This window comes from Perca fluviatilis, chromosome 17, assembly GCF_010015445.1.
Source record: "Perca fluviatilis chromosome 17, GENO_Pfluv_1.0, whole genome shotgun sequence".
Taxonomy (NCBI): Eukaryota; Metazoa; Chordata; class Actinopteri; order Perciformes; family Percidae; genus Perca; species Perca fluviatilis.
Genome location: NC_053128.1, coordinates 4,960,011 through 4,982,279, shown reverse-complemented (window position 1 = coordinate 4,982,279; position 22,269 = coordinate 4,960,011). Strand labels below are relative to the sequence as shown.

The 22,269-nt window shown below is 41.1% G+C and overlaps 1 protein-coding gene across 4 annotated transcripts in view; it reads left to right on the top strand.

The window, feature by feature from the left end:
* scai (suppressor of cancer cell invasion) overlaps positions 1–22,269 on the top strand; it is an 88,375-nt gene that overhangs the window by 15,678 nt on the left and 50,428 nt on the right. For 3 of the 4 annotated variants that reach the window (XM_039779052.1, XM_039779051.1, XM_039779054.1), the window contains exons 3-4: positions 7,696–7,791; positions 8,353–8,439. The exons of the other annotated variant lie outside the window; for it this stretch is intronic. In XM_039779052.1, coding sequence (XP_039634986.1) covers positions 7,696–7,791; positions 8,353–8,439 — 183 coding nt within the window. The remainder of the gene's footprint in view (positions 1–7,695; positions 7,792–8,352; positions 8,440–22,269) is intronic. 4 annotated transcript variants of the gene reach the window in all.

Genomic DNA, 22,269 nt, shown 5'->3' with positions numbered 1-22,269 from the left:
GAAAGCTGAATATGTCTTTAAATTGGGTCACTTAAGTAGTAGAAATGTGAAAAAAAAATTGAAATTGGTGCCTTCTAGGCCGAGAAAAGCCAGAAAATGTGTTTTGGTCTTATATGGATGAAAAACACCAAATCCCAGAATGCACCTGCTTCGTTGCTTTGAGTCCACTCCCAAGCCACGCCTACCGCTTGACAGACCGACAGAGGCATTCAACTCAACTCAAGCGTGTTTTATTGTCATTTCAACCATATACACCAGTGGTTCTCAACCTTTTTTGTGCCAGCGCCCCACTATCCATTATCCAGGTCCCTAACGCCCCCCATCAAATATTATGTAGGCTAAATGCCCCGAATATTAATGATTACGCCCCAATATAGGCCTATTATTGTTGTTACTATTGTTATCAAAAATAATAAAAAAATCAAATCATTGAATGACAACACATGTATTAGTTTCCCAGGTATCAAAAAGCCATGTGAATAGAAATTATATATATTTACAGGTTTTAAAGAAAAATGCAACCATTTGACATTCAAATTAAATAACAGCAGCCAATCAGAACGACTAGATATGTAACATTCAAACTATAAATAGGTATTATCAAAAGGCTTGCTGCATGGTGTGAACCTCAGCACCTTTAGAAGATGACTATAATTTGAATGTCCTTTTTTGTTTGTGAAGTGACCTTGGGTGTCATGAAATGAGCTTTAAATAAAATGTATTATGCTTATTATTATTATTATTATTATTATTATTATTATTACAAACACTAACAGTAGCCAATCAGAAACAGCTAGCAATTTAACAATCAAATCTATTTTTCATTCAAATCTAAAATCGAACTGTTCCAACGGAAAACAAGCTGGCACTTATCAAGGGGTAAAAGCAGAAGGATCACACACACACACGCACACACACACAAGTATTTTGGTGATGACAAACGACTTGAAGAACGACACCTACTGCCGAATGGAAATAAGTGTACAACCTTTGAAAGTTAGTGAGAGCCCTTTTTTTAATACTTAGAAGAGTCTAGCTATGTTTGCTATCGCCTGTCTTGCGAGTAAACGCAACCCCACATCGCGCTGTGTTTTGTGGAGGTGTGAGAGTCCCGTACAGTAAACAGTGACATCACTGCCTCTATCTCTTTTCTTTCTCTCTTTCTCCGTGAAATGAAGCTGCTTTCAGGTACAGTAGGAAATGTTGTGTTTAATAAACCATCTGACGAAAAAGTGTTACGGTTAAATATAAAGTCTACTTGTGCTACATTTGGGGGTTAGGGTTACAGAAAACAACAGGACGCGTCGGGCGATTGTTTTTTTTTATCTGAACGCAGCTTCACATAGTAGCTACGGAGCTCATTTAAGACGATGCTCTGACGTCCCGTTTCCATGAAGGCAGCACAGCTGCGCCAAACAAAGCTGACAGAAGCACAGAGAAGTTAGGATACCCGTCTGGTCCAGTCGCAGTGCTGTAAACTGGCAGCTTTTAATGTTGCAGACTACTTATTCTTTAGTAGTTTAAGTGTAAACATGTGTTGTTATTGTGAATCTTTGTTTGAACTAGCTTTCAAACAAACGCCCCCCAAGGGCACCTCAACGCCCCCCTTTCCAAAATATTGCTTCCAACGCCCCCCATCATCTTCTGAACGCCCCCTGGGGGGCGGTACCGCCCCCGTTGAGAAACACTGATTTACATGAAACGTTTCATCGTGACTCAAGTGGTGTTACACATTTAACATATATAAAAACGACATACGAAACAGGCTACATTTAGTACACACACTTTATAGGCTCCGTAAAGTTCAGCTAACGCATACTAGCATTAGCGCTTGGTGGGCTGTAAACACCGAGCATAAACACAGCCGTGAATTAGTGTGTAATGTAGAATGGTCGGCATTTAACAGTCACAAACTCCACCAGCAGTTAGCAGTTAAATGGATACAAATCACCACATTTCTGCACCACTCGGTGTTAACACAGCCCACCTCTTTTACCCGGCGACAGAGCATCTCTATCTCGGAGGGCTAGCAGGCCTGGTAGCTGGACAGTCCGCTACACTATTCAGGCATGTTTCCACAACAAAAACACAAAGTCTCTGAACTCACTTTGGGAGTGTCGTTGAAGTTGGATGTAGTCCAGTTTGTGGTCTAAATGAGCGGACACTTGCAAGCAGGATCCGTAAAGTTCAGCTAACGCATACTAGCATTGGTGTAGCTGAACACGGAGTATAAACACAGGCGTGAATTAGCGTGGAATGTCGAATGGTCGGCATTTAACAGTCACAAGCTCCACCAGCAGTTAGCAGTAGCTAGTTGGATTTTATTTCTACACCAGTCCACCTCCACGGGCCGGCGAGAGCAGCCTGGTAGCTGGATAGTCCCGGTTCCGGTACACTGTTGTTCAGGCATGTTTCCACAACAACAACAAAAAAACACCTAGCCGATGAGGATGTCCCCTAGCCGGCTAGCGGCATTGAGCGACACCGCTGGTCTCCGTGCAGGCGAAGCTCACGTAGTGTGCCGAGTATTGCGTCTGTAATAACGTTTCCTCCATATTCTCCGATCTGTACCGATGTATCCCGGTGGTACACACGTCCGGTAGTTTGAATGCAGATAATTGTTGTAAATGGTTTTCATCTAATATAAGTTTTACTATTTACTTTGACATAATTAAAGTTTGTCAACAGGTTCCACACAAATTTATTTGGTACACCCAACATAGTTTTCTTATTTCCTTTATTCACCAACAGTGTATAGAATTGCACCAAAATGTTACTGAATCACTACAGTAACATTGTATACAATAAAATAACATTTCAATGCATGTACACATTTGTAACACATGGAATTACAGCTGAAAATATTAGTCGATTGATGGATAGCAAATAATTCACACTTTAATAAATAACTCGTACTTTTTACGGTTTAATAAATAATACTTTTAAAAAAAATAGTCTCTCCATGTAACAGCCTTGCCACTGGAAACTTTATTTTAGATGTTAACACTTAAACATCTACTTTCTGTTAAAGTAGCATTTCTTTAACAGCCCGGGTATATGAAAGATGGTATGATGATTCAACTTCCTTGCAGTTTGATTTTGATGCAGCTTAGTTTTAAAACATCCACAAAATATCCATAGTTCTATATCAACCGTTTTTGCACAGCATGGTCTCTCAATTCTACATCACTTCTCTAGTAGTGACACTCAACTACCACTTTTCATGTATGGTAAGTTTTTCAAAAGTTTGGAGCGGGTAAAGTTTTCTTTTCCCCCTGTAGTTTCTCTGCTCTATTTTCAAACAGGTAATATTTTTTTTCAGTTTCGGCCCAAAATATTTCTCCTGTTCTATGGAACATTCAGCATCCTAAGGGACTGTGAATGAGACAGTGATTGTCTCATTCGTACAGTTGGTTCTTGAGCAGCTGTACCTTGGTTGAGAGTCTGCAAGCATCCATTTGAAGGAAGAACTTTTGAAATACTTCAAAGAAGGCTTTCAGTCTGTTAGGATAACTGAGGGCACATGAAGAGGCAAAGTCTCCCAAGTCGTGCAGAACTTCAACACGCTGAATCACAATTCCATCCAACATCGGCTGGAGGAGTGGCGGTATCACCTCCCTTAACATCAATGCTGTAGATACCAAAGGTGACTTCTCAAGCTTCCTCTCAACAGCTGTACGATCGGCTTCCTTTACAGAGGAGAAAGAGCAAGGAGAAAAACAATTAAATTAGAAAATATTTTGCCTCTGCAATTCAGATTTCCTGTATATAATAGTGTTATTAGTATCACACCTTAAACAGTATGTGTAAAAATAATAAGATGAAGTAATGCTGGGTGATTGTAACAAACTAGAGATCATTTTTATCATTTACATTATTTAATAAACACTGACCAAGCACTTTATTAGGTAGGGCAATCTAATGCAATCCAACAGCTCTGCTATAGATTCTCTTTAACTATAATTAGATATGTTCAGTTTTTGTTTGCATTGTGTTCCTGATATTCTCATGTAGGTAGACAATAATAATACTAAAACTTTTGTACATTAAAACTGTACACCGCCAACACCCACTACAACCTCAGTAATTAACTGGAAGTAAAATTATCACCTTACTGTTAATGTTTGAAAAAATCTCTAGATGTACAAGTTTAATACAATAATGCATACACAAACCCACACCTCACATTTCTACAGGGAAGGGAAAGAAGAAAACGGTAAAGAATCTTGTTTGTTTTAAATCTCTTTCACGTACGAAAACTGAAGTTTTTGTCCCTTAGCTTTTCACAACACTCACTAATAGGTAAACTGGCCTCAATTGTTTGAGTGATCAGTGCTGTATGTTGAGAAGCAAACTTCTGTTTCTCATTCCAAATATCAATACATTTGATCCCTAAATACAGCTACATTGACTGATCTGTGTTTATATTCAGAGGTGGCTGCAAATAAAACATAATTTGAAAGAAGCACAAGAGGCAACTATCAAAAGCCAACTTCATAGCCTACTCTTAAGGGTGTATTCACAGATACTGTCTAGTCAGTCAGATTCACTAGTCAACATCAACTTATAATTCCATAATATTTTCTACCAACAGCAAAACATACTTGTGTCATTGGGGCCATAATGATCCTGATTTTCCTCCCTGCAGAGCCTCCTTTGTTCTTCAACACTTTCATGAGCTGCTCAGTGCGTTGGTCAAGTTGTGTAAGGAACTTTGAGAGAAGGGGAGTAGTAGTAGTAAGACAAAGTCTGCATCCATCTGAAAACATGTCCACGAACACAAATTATATTAATGGTACCTACTAAAACAGTCAACATTCATTATTTTAGTAGTACCTCATAAAAAGTTTTTTCTATTTTCTGCCATAACGTACCACATGAAAGCTCCGCAGTCCAGCTATAACACATCAATACAGAGGGAGTTGACAAAGGCTATCCCAGCCAGGACCTGAAATTCAACAGATTAACAGAAGCCATCAACTACTGAAATGCATTACTTGCATTTAAGAGAGCTCTATACCTTAAAATAAAAAAGATAATGAAGCTGTCATCTAATAAATGTTCCTAAAAATATACAAAAGCCGATTTGCAGTAACTAGGTAGCTAGTTACGATCTTACCTTTTTTTGAGTAGGTCTTATCCAGACAGGAACACAAATCATCATCGAAGCAATTTTTCCAGGATCTGAAATTTTGCAACATAATGATTACTAAAAGAGACAAATAAACCTATAAAGATGTTAACAGATCAATTATTGGGGCACATTTTACATGGTTCTTAAAGCAACACTATGCAACTTTTAGCTGCAGCTGTAGTTCCAATGAGACAACCAGTAGGGGCACCGAAGTGGAGGGTAGCGTGAGATGTAGTTCCAATGAAACAACCAGTAGGGGGAGTGGAGGGTGGCGCGAGCTGTAGTTCCACTGAGACAACCAGTAGGGGGAGTCGAGGTTAGCGCGAGCTGTAGTATCAATGAGACAACCAGTAGGGGGAGTGGAGGGTAGCGCGAGCTGTAGTTCCAATGAGACAACCAGTAGGGGGAGTGGAGGGTAGCGCGAGCTGTAGTTCTAATGAGACAACCAGTAGGGGGAGTGGAGGGTAGCGCGAGCTGTAGTTACATAGTGTTGCTGAGCTACAATATGACAAAAATGTCCTCAAAGCTTGCTTTTACATCATTCCTTAGCATGACTTTCACACACTCAACCTGATTAAAACACAATGAAAAAATAACTAATGATTTGGCTGAGGGGGGGGGGGTTATATATTTTATACTCTAAATACATGTGCAAAGTAAACTTTCAAATTCACCACAAATAAGTGGATGAGTCCTGCCCAACTGCTTTGAAATTAAACATGAGTAACATGCAGTGTTGCAGCTAACCATACCTCAGGTCCACAAATGGGCACCTTTTCTATTGTTTATCTGTATTAGCTAAATGCAGAAATGGGTCATACATATATAGTCTATGGTCATACAGCTAACGTTAGCTAGCTAGCTAAGTTTTATAGCAAACCTGTCGAAGACCCACCTGCTTTTACAGCAGTTTGCATCACAAACACAAAGTACTATCATGCTCAACATGAAAATATTACAAAACAGGTTTGAGTGAAAGAAAATGTCCTCCTACCTTTTCCATATCAGATACCAAACACTAACTGGAACTTTTTTTCTGACAGAATTACCGAAATTAACCGAAGGAGGGTCAGGCGTGGTCCGTTCAGGAATTCAAAACTAAACGCATGCGCAGTCTGAAGCATCTCAGTCTTCTTCTCCTGTTTTGGTTTAAATGGTAGCTGGTGTTTTATACTGCCGTCTTCGGGATGTAAAAAGTATTGCAATGCTAATTCACTTAAATTAAATGTTTTGGGATTTATCAACACATTCATATTTTTTACAGGTAACAATAGACACAATTACATTGACTTTATTTGAAATTAACATTTTAACCTAACAAATGCATTTATTTTAAGTAAACTGAACATTAAACAACTATTTAAAGTGCACAACCCCGCTCATTCAGTTTTTTGAGTGCACTACACTCGACAGCAGGTAACGTTAGCCTACCGTTAGCTAGCAGCTGGAGTAAACACGGTTAAAATGCTGACAGCTAAACTGTGTAAAAGTGTGTCTGTATTTCACTGTAGAGGATTCCAACAACAGTCTATAGCTGCCGTTGTCTGAAAAACAACACAGATGTTGCGTTCACTTGAAATTTGCCTCGCCAGCCTTGTGCTGCATTCAAAGTTGTTGTAAAATACCCTTTTTCCATCCAGTGGTTGTTTTTGTCGTTTAACAAGAATTTACTGGTGAAATAAGTTATTGTTAGAAGTTATTGTTATTACATTTTTAATAAATCACTTAATTTTGACCCTGTGGCCTTAGCAATAAACTAAATAACACAATAAGAGTATTGTTTTAGCACTGGGAAAATGTAAAAAAAAGTGTTTGCCCTTTTATTTTCTTCTCGGGGAGGGGGGGGTGATGATGTGTCACCTTTTTTAGCCCTTCTGAGTTTGCAGGTATGAGTTACGTTGTGTTGTACGTTGGCCATCTTTTGAACATAATGTGCAAATGTAGATAATTCCAATAGTTCGCCTATGTGTTTTTTTAGAAGGAGCATTCAAACGTCATTTTAGGCCAGGTTTTGACAGCCCTGTTTATTGGATTGATCAGATGAAGATGAAAAATGAGAAGAGCCTTCTCAGACTCTTCAGTTGTTTGTTTGCTTTCCTCATTACGTTTTTTTCTTCTTGTGTACTAATTCGCTTAAGCTAAAGACCCAATCAGATGGATTTGTTGCGCCGAAGCTGATTTCATGTTGAATTGGACGAAAAAAGGCAGACGAAGACTGACTAGTAGCGGTGTGTGACACACCACAAAAGCTAGGGCGACGGACGCTCACTGCCGGCCCAACTTGGACCAATAGCCAACGATCTCCTTGGTGTGTCAGGGCTTTTAGACATTACAAAATGCACCCTCATTCACTTCATCTTTCATCTTTAACATGTCAGAAAAAAGTCAGAAGACCCTGAAGAAGTTATAAGTGCAATGCCTTTTAACCACTGTATTTCCTAAAATGTTTGAGTGGTCCTTTTTGCAGTCTGGTTGATTATAGAGCTGAGAGCATTTAAATTTGATGTATGTGACTGTGTCCCTTTTCTCTCATATGACCATTATTGTTCTCTTTGCTGCAGAGACCTTCCTCAGTATGGACACAAGCAGTGGCAGTCCTACTTTGGACGGACTTTTGATGTCTACACTAAGCTGTGGAAATTTCAGCAGCAGCACAGGTTATTTCCATCTCTTATTAGTTAACATTGTTTTCCAAGTTAGAATCGGTGGATGAAGTAAGCCATGTTTTAAGTATGTGGTCAGGGTAGAATCATCTGTCAAACTGAGGGTGGTGTTATGATTCAGCAGAATGAGGAAATATATTGACTTTTGATGTGATTCCTCTTTTTAATTTAAAAACCTAGATGGGTTAACAAACCCTGTTAAATGTGTTCGCCAAATTCCCACTCCTATGATTTATGATGCAAATAAATCTAAATGGGGCCAAATTGTGACATAGTATATATTTCTTTAACACAAATATGTATATGTTTATTAACACAAAATGACAGATGCATATTTAATAAGTGATGACTGTGATTTGCCAGATGTTCTGTCACACTCGTTGAATTGTTTTATTGTCTAGTGGGGGGAATTGTTGGGTCTCTGTAAATTATAGTGTGGTCTAGACCTACTCTTTCTGTCGTGTCCTGAGATAACTTCTGTTATGATTTCACACTATAAATAAAATTGAATTGAAATAGAATTGCTCAGTATTATATGTTTTCATTTATTGACAGGCAGGTTCTGGACAGTCGATATGGCTTGAAGAGATGGCAGATTGGGGAAGTTGCATCCAAAATTGGACAGCTTTACTACCACTACTAGTAAGTCAAGCTATGTCTCGGCCATGCACATCACCAAGTGTTTTCGCTGTCTCACGGTTGTATCTTTATAGCCTAGTTCTAGTTAATATGGAGATTGCGGCGCATTCACGCCGCAAGGCTTAGTGTGTCTCCGGATTCTGCAAATTCTTTGATATCTGCTTATTTGTCCAAACCGTTACTTCCAAGATTGATACACTTTATGTCCATAATTAATGAATTTTCTGTTGTTTATCGCCGCAAGCTTTGATGCTAACCGCCATTTTAATTTTCACATGGTGCTCTGGGAGACCATTCTGACCAATCAAAAGCTTGTTTACGTCTTGTCAACCAATGGGAGGGTTGGTCCGTCATTGCGGATGAAACAAAGATCGTAAATAGTGAAGAGGAATCACCTGAGGGCAGATATGACCATGGCATTAAAAAAATATATATAAATAGATGTCAACCTCTCATCCATCCTCACTATGACATTTGTCACTTGATTGACATACAGGACAACCAGTCTAACGTCTGATCGTTTCTGACATACGGGTCAGCACGCATGTGCAAAGCACCGGCAAAATTCCAGCAAGCTAGCGAGTTGCCCAGTTAGCCTAAGAAATTTCTACTAAACTTAAAAAAGGGTATAAAAATGAGTGGGGGAACTGGACCAAGTTGTTGTGATATGTTATTTTGGAACTAGATTACCATCTTAGGCGGAGTGATATGCGCTACGGTTGTTGCGTAGTCATACCTGTATGTGCAGTGTGTCATAAGAAGGAAGTAAAGTTACGTTAGATTTATCCTCAAGTCTACATCATTGACTCCTCAATAACACTTCATGGTGGCAGCGGTGGGATCCCTGACGTGAGTCTCGAGCAAAATTGTCCAAGGATAATATTGCTATCGCCAGACTGGTGAGTGAGAACTGGGCAAGCTAAGCAGCTAGCGGGAGCAAGCTAGGTGGCTAAGGGGAGCGACACAAGTGTGTGCCGACGCTATACACGGATAAAATGGCATCACATTTACCGACGATGAACTGGTCCGATCCGGATCTGAGTGAGGCTATCTCACTATTTAGACAGAAAATCTCCTTACCTGGACGATGAGGAAATAGAGGACGAAGCTAAACAAGCTAGCAAGATCTGCCAAGGCATCGGAGACGAAGGATTAAAAAGACTGAACGCCAGCGGACTCAGTGATGACGACAAGAAAAAGCCTGACGTTCTGTGGAACTTTTTTGAGGGTCAGTTGAAGCTTAACGTGAACTTTAGAATACACAGACTCCACCTAATGCAATACAGACAGAAACAGGATGAAAGCATCGATGATTTTGTCACCAGAGCCAGAACTTTAGCGCTGAAATGCCAGTTTACCGATGAGGAGTTGAACGAACGTCTGAGCTAATCATTGCTAGCACGCCACATGATGCTCTGAGGAATGACCTATATAGCAAACCTCAAGGCCACACCTTGGCTGATGTGTTAAAAGAAGGAAGGAAATATGAAGCTTTATCGGCAGGGAATGAACAGCTAAACCAGCTTGGCCTATATACTGCAGAAAAAATCCACGAAATACACCAAGGATGGGTATGCCAGAACTGTGGCACAAACCGCTGCAGTGCCCTGCATACCATGACGAATGCTCTGCGTGTGGCGCAAAAGGACACTGGGCCAGGTGCTGCAGAAAAAACAGACTGCAACAAAAGCAAAACTCGAATGCAAGGAAAAGAAGTAAGTCTGGTCCACCACAAAACAAACACCAGTCCAATAAGAAAGGACACTGGCTACAGCATGAGTCCAAAATTGATGTGGTTGATAGTCAAGAGCCAGAGGAAGAATACATGTACCAGAGACAATTCCACTCAATCAGTGAAAAATGCATGCACAGTATCAACAGTGAATCGCCTAGAGAAGAGGCCTACACAACACTGAAAGTGAGACCACCTGATGTACCCGGCTATGGACATACACTTCGGTTAAAAATCGACACCGGAGCATCAGGGAACACTCTTCCACTGCGCACATTCAGACAGATGTACGGAAGTGACGTACGTGCATATAAAAGACTGAAGAAAAATAACCGGAAACTATCTGCTTACAATCGTCATGAGATCCCTTGTTTTCGAACCATCAACATTCCATGCTGTCACAAGGAGTCCAAATGGATAAATGCCAAGTTCTATGTCGTGGATGTACCAGGACCAGCTGTAGTTGGCCTTCCCACGAGTGAACTGTTGAATCTCGTGACTGTGCATGTGGACACAGTTAAAGGAAAAATGTACGTCGTCCATTTTTCAATGGGAAGCAAGGAAAGCAAACAAAAAGTAAAACTACTGAAAATAACTACCTGTGATTATATCAAAAGAGCATATCCGAATCAGTTTGATAAAATGGGAAACTTTAAAGGAACTGCAAAACTCATCCTGAAGGATGGCGCTGAGCCATTCATTGACCCACCACGGAAATGCAGCATCCACATCAAAGACAAGCTCCAAGGTGAGCTGAACAAACTCGTGGAACAAGATGTTCTGCGGAAAGTCGAACACCACACTGACTGGTGCTCCAGCCTGGCGTACAGCACAAAGAAGGACTGATCCTTACGGATATGCCTAGACCCACAAAAACTGAATGCCAGCCTGAAAAGATGCCCACACAAGATACCTACGGTCGAGGAACTGAATCCAAAATTCGCAAATGCAAAGGTTTTCAGCAAGCTTGATGCGAAAGCAGGATACTGGTCAATACATCTTGATGAAGACTCACAAGTCTTGACAACGTTTCGCACTCCATTTGGTAGATACTGCTGGAAACGTCTGCCATTTGGACTGAATGTGTTTCAAGATTTCTTCCAGGCCAAGATGGACCAGATCCTGGAGGGGCTTGACGGCGTGGTCAGTATAGCTGACGACATAGCCGTATGCGGAAAAAATGAAGAAGAGCACGACAGAAACCTGGTTAACCTGATGGAACGGGCTGCTGAAGCAGGTATGGTGTTCAACAGCGACAAATGCATGATAAAGCAGAACAGTATCTCATTCTTTGGCAACCTGTACACACAGAGTGGGATTAAACCAGACCCTGCGAAGATAAGACATACAGAATATGCCAACCCCCCAAAACAAGGATGAACTGCACAGATTCATGGGAATGCTAACTTACCTCACAACTTACATACCAAAGTTTGCAGAGAAAGCGCACACCTTGAGAGGACTGCTAAAAAATTATGCTTTGTGGATATGGGAAGCAGACCATCAGAAATGCTTCAATGACTTAAAATCAGCTATCACAGAGGATGCATGTCTGAAATACTATGACGCCAGCACACCCCTGACACTCGAAGTAGATGCATCACAGAAGGGCCTAGGTATAGCACTGGTGCAGAACAATAGGCCCATCACGTTCGGGTCAAAGACTCTGACGGACTGCCAGTCAAGATACAGCAACATAGAACGTGAAATGCTTGCAATAGTTTATGGAATGCAGCGTTACCACACCTACCTGTATGGAAAGTCATTCACCGTGATAACAGATCACAAACCACTCGTCACTATATGCTTAAAACCATTGCATGCAACACCACCCCCCGACTCAAACGCGTACTGATTAAGACCCAAGGTTACAACTATGAAGTCAAATACCGACCCAGAGCAGAAATGGTCCTTGCAGACACTCTTAGCCGGTTACAAAACCCCGAAAACGGCAGCGACATTGAGCTGGATGAGCGCATAGACGGGATTGAAGTTTGAGGACCCAGAGAGGCACACCATCGCCATAATAAACTTCTCACCTGGGAAACAAGACGCTCTACGTAGCCAAACTGCTGATGACCCAAGGCTCCGTGCGCTGAAGATATTCATTCACCAGGGATGGCCTGAAAGTATAAAGGACCTACCTAAAGACCTGCGTCCATACTGGCCTTTCAGAGATGAAATTGCTATGGAGTCAGGAGTCCTCTTCAAGGGCAGACAGGTACTCATTCCAGACTCCATGACTGAAGACATTCTCACACAACTACACGTGGGCCACCAAGGCATAGAAAAGACACGCCGGCTGGCAAGAGAAAGTGAAAGATGAATGACGACGTTGAAAGAATCTGCAGATCATGCAGTGTGTGTGCAGAGCATCAAGATGCAAACCCAAAAGAGCCTCTCAAACCGCATGAAATACCATCCAAACCATGGCAGTCAATAGCCTCCAACCTTTTTGAAGTCAATGGCTGCCACTACATGTTGACTGTAGACAGATACTCAAAATATCCACTTGTAGATCAAATGCCCACTCCAGTATCCAGCCATGCAGTCACACAGATGATGCAGAGATACGCAGAGATACATGTCCTTATTCGGACGACCGGACGAAATCCTGACCGATAATGTACCACAGTACACGGGACAGGCCTTCAAGGGACTTGTGAAAGAATGGGGAGTAAGACACATCACCAGTTCACCCCACTATCCCAAAAGCAATGGATTTATTGAAAGACATGTCCGACACATCAAAGCCATTGTGAAGAAAACACAGCAAAACAAAGGTGACCTCCACATAGCTTTGCTACAAGTAAGAGCAACACCTATTGACAGCAAACTGACTTCACCTGCAGAACTGCTTTTTGACAGGCCTGTCACCACCCTACTGCCAAGCCGAGCAGACGCAGGTAAAGAGGGACACCGACAGCACCTGGCTCGCAGAGCAGCTGTGATGAAGTAACACCATGACCGCAACTGCCGCAAAGAACTTCCTCCACTCCGTCCTGGACAGCATGGCACCCAGCAGTTGTCCAGCAAAAGTGCAACGAGCCACGGAGCTACATACCGGTAGTTCAAACACCTAATGGAAATATGATTAGGTGTTGCAGGAGCCACCTACGTGGACCATACAACACACAGATGCAACAGACTGTGAAAAGAGTTTGCTTTGCAGGGCCACAAGCACTGGATGAAGGCCAGGAGGGTCACAGTGATCAGACACAGACCGCATCATCCTGTGGATCCGAATCAGAAGCACCGGACCCCAAGAGCCCTCAGCCAATCGGTACACGATTTGGAAGGGCTGTGGTCAAACCAGCTCACTACAGAGACTGTTTAACAGTGAGCGTATTCCACCCAGACAGGACATTGTTCTTGCCTACTTTCACGTGTAGCATTTAATGCTTATTGGCTGGAAGAAACAAAAAAAAAAAAAATAATAATAATTTGTTTCCCTATCTCCATGTTCAAGAGGGATATGTTATGCTTTAAATGAGTTGGTTGATAGGAAAAAAGTATGGTTTGCCAATAGAAGCACAAGTTATGGTAATTGAGTAAAATGTTTTGAAATATGTGTAGCGACAGTTAATGTTAATCTTTGGTTGACACACAGCTAAACGTGTGTAATGCATTTTTTGATTATATAGGAAGATCTGAGCTAAACAGGGGGGATGTTGTGATATGTTATTTTGGAACTAGATTACCATCCTAGGCGGAGTGATATGCGCTACGGTTGTTGCGTAGTCGTACCTGTATGTGCAGTGTGTCCTAAGAAGGAAGTAAAGTTACGTTGGATTTATCCTCAAGTCTTCATCATTGATTCCTCAATAACACTTCACAAGTAAGAAGCCAAAAACCTACCACTTCCATACAGAATGGGAGGAGGACTTGTCTACTTGACTATGTCCTATTTTTGCGTTTACCTCATCTGCAAATCTACCATTGCTATTCTGAAGAAGGAAAATGTGGGGCGGCATTTTTGGAAGGATACGGCACTGACTTCCCTCCGCAAAGTGAACTGAGAAAGAGAAAGGTGAAAGAACTAAAATCCCAGTTGCCCGGACAGCAGTCCTTTTTCTCACAGCTTACCCCAAAAGCGAAGACCGCCACCAAAACATCGTTCCGGGTGAGTCACGTCATCGTTAAACACAAGAAATCCTTCCAAGACGGAGTGATGTTAAAAGAGGCATTCGTTGAAGCGGCTGAATAGTTTTTTCAAGACTTTAAAAACAAACCAGACATAGTATCTTCTTCTTTGGCCGCTTGATTGGATTTATTGCCAAGTGCAGGGAGGATGATGCCTTCCCCGACTTCCTCAATTACCACTGCATAATACACCAACAAGTGTTATGCGCAATCCTGCTCAACATGAAAGAGATAATGGATGTGGCAACGAAGATCGCCTGTTCTATTCGTGCCAGATTTCTTCAAAGACGGCTGTTCCGTGTGCATCTGGAGAAGGCTGATTGCGACCACCCTGAATTGTTGCAACACACTGACGTAAGATGGCCTAGTCGAGGGAAATTCCTGCAAAGATTTTGAGTGCTCTGTCCGCAGATCAGAGTTTTTCCTTGTATCTAAACATGCAGAATACAACCAACTAAATGACGATCAGTGACTACTAGACTTAGCAATTTTAACCGATCTGACCAACATGTTGAATGACCTTAATGTTGAGCTGCAAGGAAAAGACAAAACAGTGGTCAAGTATGATCCACTCAGTTAATGCATTCAAACGAAAAATGCAACATCTGTGCTCAAAGCTGCAGCACCATGATTTGGCAAACTTTCAGAACCTCGTATCAGAACTGGAGACACAAGGGAAGGCGTGTGCGCAACTTGACAGTGGAGGCTACAACAGAGCAGATTGAAAACTGTCTGTCAGACTTTAACAAACGGTTTCAAGACTTTGCTTTATTGGAGCCAGTCGCTACATTCATGTGCTACCCTTTTCGGGAAGATGCTGAGGTTGATTTACTTTACTTTACAAAAATTGCAACACTGTTTCACATGAACTCGTCTGGAGTGGAGGATGAGATCCTGACACTACAAGCTGACATTGAGCTCAAGTCCAGTGCTCATGGACAGTTTTTGAACTTACTCACAGAGGAAAAATACCCCAACATGAGGAAATGTGCTACCTCCTTGACTGCCTTATTCGGCTCCACTTATTTATGTGAGTCAGCCTTTTCCCACATGAAGATCAGTTCTGAAACGATTCCTCGAATAATTCGATTACAAAAAATCCTCGAAGCAAAATTCTTTGCCTCGAAGCTTCGTTAAATCAATGTAATTAAGGTTGTACGGCTCACTGTGTTTCCGCACGGAGGATTATTACTAGTGCACAAGGGGTTGGCGCTTCTGCGGACACAAGCATGGACCGTATATTAACACAAGACTGACGGCCCAGATTACAAATGAAGGAAGATGAAAATAGCGAGGGTCTAAGAGAAGAGACAGGCGAGAGAAAACGCCAGAACGTTTGGGATCATTTTAAGCTGCAAACATGCTGCTATATCATCTCCGTAACAAACATCCAGTGTACTCATCCATTCCCCGGAGCGAACCCGACACAAGGTAACAAAAGTCTGCTGCTCTCGTCCACCGCGTTTTACACAACTAGCCTACAGCATGCTACTCTGCTAATAGCGCTGTTTTACACAACTAGCCTACAGCATGCTACTCTGCTAATGGCGAGGTTTTACCAACAAGCTAAAACGAAAGCTGTCGGTTTGTAGTCTAACTGTTTAGTGTAGTTGAAAAGCCCTGCTGTAAGCTTTGTACCGTCACATTTACCCTCTTGTCAGTGAACAGCTCTTTTGCATATCCAGTGCAAAGAGCCAGAGGCAACAAGGGGAAGGGGGTGAAAAATATTAACCTTTGGGCCACCAAAAATGTACTATTGTAATGTATTTGTTTTTTAAGGGTCTTGGAATTTGGCAATAAAAATGTTGCTTTTTCTAAAAATAATCTTTTGTGTATATATACATATAAACGTATATTTTAAGTAAACAGCAATAATAATCATTTACTATTGCTGTTTACGAAGTATTTCTTACTAAGTATTTCTTACCCGATTAATCGATGCAATAATCGGTAGAATACTCGATTGCTAAAATAATCGATAGCTGCATCCCTAATGAAGATTATTAAGTCCAAATTCCGTTCCACTATGACCGATGATCATTTCGAAATGTGCTTGAGGCTGGCTAGCAGTAGCTACTGTCCGGACTATGAATCCCTGGCTGATTCCATTCAGTGCAAGTCATCAGAGTAAGGTGATGACAAAAAAATTTACAGTTGTATTGTGCAATATGGGTTCATGCAGTTATGCAAGGTACATCAACTTATATTGTACATATAAATGATTTTCAATATATTTATAAATATATGTATAAATAAATATATGTTTAGCATTTTTATAGTAGGTAGATTATTTTGACTTTTTAAAAAAAAGTAGCTCGCAAGCTGAAAAAGTGTGGTCACCCCTGGCTTAGAGGGTTAAAACAAACACAGCAAATGAGACAGAAGAAATCAAACAGTCACAGACGCACAGTTTTTGCACTAAAAGCAATAATAGTTCTGCTAAGATTTAGAATTTGTTGTCTCTTTTTTCCTCCAAATAATAGAAAAGTATCGATAATTGTATCGATAAAGACTTAATCAAATGGTATCAATATCAATAAAAACGTTGGATGGGCCCTCGCGCCTCTGCGTGCGTCTGGGTTACTGGCGGGCGCAGCTCCTTGCGACCGTGCATTTGTGCCGCACTCAGACAGTGCAAATCGTCAGCAATGAAAAGGGGACGTCCTGAGTTCAACGATACCTCACACAAGACTCTACGTCATACAGTTCATGAGATCCCTTGTTTTCGAACCATCAACATTCCATGCTGTCACAAGGAGTCCAAATGGATAAATGCCAAGTTCTATGTCGTGGATGTACCAGGACCAGCTGTAGTTGGCCTACCCACGAGTGAACTGTTGAATCTCGTGACTGTGCATGTGGACACAGTTAAAGGACATGCTGTGAAAGGGGGCATCGCCAAAGCATAGGGGTCAGGGCAAACCTTTACCAATAAAAAAGGAAGTCTCTGCTGAGTTCATTGATACCTCACATAAGATTCTACCTTAACCCTTGTGTTGACTCTGGGTCACATTGACTCGTTTTCAATTTTTGTTTTATATCAGAAAATATGAGACGTAGAAATAAGCACTGAAAATGTGTAGAAGAAAAATTTAACAATTTAAAACGGAAAAAGCAAAAACAGTCGTTTTAAACAAGGGATAAACGTGTCCCCAGTTATCAAATGGGGTGTGGCTTAAGCATAGGGGCCGTGGCAAACCGTCACCAATTAAAAAGGAACTCTTTGGTGAGTTCAATGACACTTCACACAATAGTGTACAAGAAACGGGTCATTAGTTATTAAAGGAGGTGTGGCTTAAACATATGGGGCGGGGCAAATCGTCACCAATGAAAAGGGAACTCTATGCTGAGTTCAATGATACTTCACACAAGACTCTACCTTAAACAGTTTAAAAGCCATAAAAGGGGCGTGGCCTGAGTACATGGGCGTGGTTAAAGTATAGGGCCCAGCTCAGTATCACAAGTAGACCACACATTCTAAGTTTCATGTAAATCGGATGATGTTTGTCATATAAGGCTGATTTCCTCTTGCCAGTGGGGGGCACTATGACCAAAAGTCAAAAGTGTCCTCAGGCCTGGACTCTTGTTGACTGTGGGAAATTTCAAGCAGCTATGACAATGTACACTGTAGTTACAGCCACTTTCTTGTTCATCGCTAATCACTCAAAATGGCTCCAATTACGTTTTTTTGTACATCTTGGCATGCTACATATGTGTACCAAGTTTCGTGAGTCTATGTTAAACGTACTGCTGGGGCTCAATTTTTAATTTTTTATTTTGTGGGGGGTGCTAGCGAGCCATCTTTGTGCGCCTATTCCCGAAACCCTTAAAATACGTAAATTTTCACCAGAATTGATGCGACCGCCAATTTAGTTGAGTTTTTGAGCATGTTAAGCCCCTCAAAAAGGCAATTAAATTGCCGGACAAAGGAAGAATAATAATTCCTTCAGTTACATTAGGGCCTTGGCCGCTGTCAGCGCTCGGGCCCTAATTAACGATCCCCATCTAGGCCTGGGCCAGTATGCGATTCTGACGGTAGGATAACCTTCAGCGAAAATACCACAATTTCAAAAAATAAATATTTGGTATATGTTTTAATGTGTACCATATTAAGTTCAAATATATAGTACAATAATTTTTTTATGTGGATCCCCCTTTGCTGCCAGAGCTACTACTGCCCTAAAAAGAAGAAAAGTAAAGACAGACATGTTAATTTAACTGGAACAAGTAATGACAGTTAACTTTGGTCTAAAAATGTGTGTCCTTTTGGTAATATAGCACTGGATTTAACATTAATTTAAACAAAATATTACATGATCTAATTGCTTTTATGTAAAAAGATATCCCTACAATTACCCACTACTATGAATAATATAAATAATGCTACGATTACATTTTTCTCAATGTAAATGCACACATACACATATGGAGACAGTGTGATACCAACAGACGTGATACCAGCTTATTTTAACACTACAGTAAAAGTACTAACTTAGCAGATAATGTGTACTTGTCTGCTTAGTGAAGTTACGTTAGGAAGGAAAATAGCTGACGTTATCTGCCTCTGTAGCAGCCTGAAGTAATTATTTCACTATTGTTAGACATGCTACGTTAACTCTTATAGCTGATTGCAAAAGTTCATTCAAAGACAGCGTCCCGTTACCTTGGATTTGTTTGTGGGTGTCAAAAAATTCCCACATAGCCAGCTTCAGTCTTTTTAGACGTTCGGGAGGGTTCATCTCCTGCAGCCATCATGCACAGAACTCGCACCAACAACAGGAGGGGAGGGGCCGTGATACTCCGCGACGCGTTGGCAGGCAGAGGGATTTCTGACAGGCACTTTCTGTCCGCGACTACTCATTTAAAAAAAAAAAAAAATACCACATACCACCCGCTCATACCACAGAAACGGTATAAGGGAAAATTTTAGTGGTTTGGAAACCGTGACTTTTTCATACCGTGGTATACCTCAAAACCGCTTAACCCGGCCCATGCCTATCCCCATCCCTTTCGTCGGTGGATTGCAAAATTCCCACCTTCAATTGCGTCTCCAGTGCACATGCACCTTTTTGTGGTAGAAGCACTGGCTCACCACTGGCGGTAAAAATTATCTGTGCGGCGCGCCAATGTTTTTCTATGGGGAGAGCGCCCAACTGGGCGAAAGTGCTACCCTTTGTGTGGCGCACCACTCGAAATTGCCACTGAGCAGCGAGTGCGGTGCTAAAAGGTCAAACTATTTCAACTTTGACCTTGGTTGCTGCTGAACTTTCAAAGCACAACCAATGAGATAACAGTTACAACTGGTTATAGCTGTATGTGTCGTAGCCAGATGCGACATTCAGGTGTATTGTCAATAAGGCGGTTTCTGAAGTGCTTGCCATCCAATCGGCAAAAAATGCTATTCTTGCAGAAATCTCAAAGTGTCAAAAGTGTTTGATACCAAATGTTTCTGTGGTGGTACTTAAGGACTTGGAGTCTTAATTAGGGGTGGGAATCACCAGAGGCCTTACGATACGATATCATCACGATGCTTACGTCACGATACGATATTATTGCGATTTCAAACATATTGCAATATTCTGCGATATATTGCAATTCATTACCTTTTTTCCAACTTCAAATTTTTCCCAATTTCAAATTATGTCCCCAAAAGGAAACTTTGTCAACATCTGTTTTATCTAAAAAGATACATTTCTCTGTTTGTTCCTCTCACTTCAATTGTATTGCTGCAAAATCAGACTGTCAAGCAGACAAACTGACCAACGCATATTGTAAAAGATCGATACTTGGCGTCTGTGTATCGATACAGTATTGCCACAGAAAATATTGCGATACTATGTGGTACTAATGTGGTACTTTGGGGGGGATTATTGACAATTTCTATCAATTATCTAATGGTCAAAAATGGTTACACTTTGTCTGTCTAACAAATGGTATCAACCAAAAAATTGCTGCAACAACTTATGAGACATAATAAGCGTATGAACGGCGTGTAATCTACAATGTACAATGCTGCACAGACAGAGCAGAGTAGAGACAACCCTAATGCTGACTGACTCTGTATTGTTGTTTTTCACTACACCACTAATTTGGAACAAAGAAATAACAGGCAAACCAGCTTTAAAAGTGGCGTGTTTTCTTTTTGAATAAGGATCTACTTAATGCCAATGTAATGAGTGGTTCATGTGGATTTTAGTTCCTTTTAAATATTAAAGAAACTTAAAACAGTAAGTAGGGCTGAAACGATTCCTCGAGTAACTCAAATTATTATTTTATAATTACTAAAAATCCTCAATGCAAAATTCTTTAAGTCGCTGCACGTAAGGGACGTCACCTGTTTCAACAGCCAATAGAGAAGTCGGCTATAAATTATAGAAATAAAATTATCCATAATCCAGACCTGCCAACCTGTACGCATTTTGCGTAGTAGATACGCATTTTGACATCAAAATACGGTGATACGATTGGTCACTTTAAACTACGCGAAAATCAGGTGACTGCTTTGAGTTCACTCGTTGACGCGCAGTAACCGTCCCAGTAACACTTGATGGTAGTAGGCGGCTAAAACCATAGACGGTATATAAAACCTATGGATAAACCATAGACTGTTACAGTCTACGAGCATGCTGGAAAAAAAACTAAAGAAGAAGAGTTTGACCAATCACAGCGTCGGGTTTCTTCCTCTAATATCAAGCGGGGATATCGCACTGTCTATGGGATATCGGCTACTGATAGTAAAACGAAAGCATCAAATGCAAGTGTTATTTCCTCCCTCATTCCCGTTTAGTTTGGTTGGTTTCCCCCATATATCTATGGGTTTCCCCAAGGGAGGGCGCGTGCTGCAAGGTAAACTGATTTGATGTAGAAAGATGAAATTGTGAAATGAATTAATTTCGCTAGCCTACCTGTCAACTTTGGAGAAATAATATTTATATTATTAATAAAGCCTTGCATTTGGTATACAAAGTCTTGGATGTCGTTACCAAAAGTCTTATATGTTTTGCATTTGCTGGGATTAAGTTCATACCGTAACAAAATTAACTGTTACTAATGTAGGCTAATTAAAAACTGACAGGAGCCCGTCACTGGCTACGCCGGAGGACCGAGACACAAAGTAAACACGCCTCTCTGACCGGTACCGGGGGTTAGCGGTTAAACTGAGCGAGTGTGGGCGGAATGTGTCGGCGTCTGTCGGACCTTGGCTGGCCGCTTCCGCCTTCAGACAAAGCTCAAGCTAACAGACTAACGGCTTATTAGCTAGCCAAACACCGGCGGTAACATCTGCAAAGATTGGCTCTGTGAGCACATCAATCTGCTTCGGTGTGTGTATTATAAACAAACACAGCCAACGCGCCGCCGGACTATAACACTTATGCAGGACTTCGTGAGGCGGACTGTAGAGACGCACGACCGGCAGGTAACGTCAAAGGTTATCTGCTACTGTAGCAGAGGTGCAAGGAAACGCTGAACTGAGCTGTGTGTTTTCAGTGTTAAACACTGTTGTTGGTGATTTCCAGAGGTGGAAGACTGTTACTCAGATTATGTATTGCAGTAAAAGTAGAAAAACTGTGTTGTAGAGTTACAAATGACTTGTCAGTTACAAGTCTTGCATTCAACATCTTCCCTATGTAATAGTACAAAAGTATCAAAATATAAGTACCAAAAGTATAAGTGCTCATTATGCAGTGTAATATTTTATTGGATTATATTATGATCCAATTAATTGTATTTAATATAATTAATGTTTTATTTAATTGAAGTAATTATTTCACTATTGTTAGACATGCTACGTTAACTCTTATAGCTGATTGCAAAAGTTCATTCAAAGACAGCGTCCCGTTACCTTGGATTTGTTTGTGGGTGTCAAAAATTCCCACATAGCCAGCTTCAGTCTTTTTAGACGTTCGGAGGGTTCATCTCCTGCAGCCATCATGCACAGACACTCGCACCAACAACAG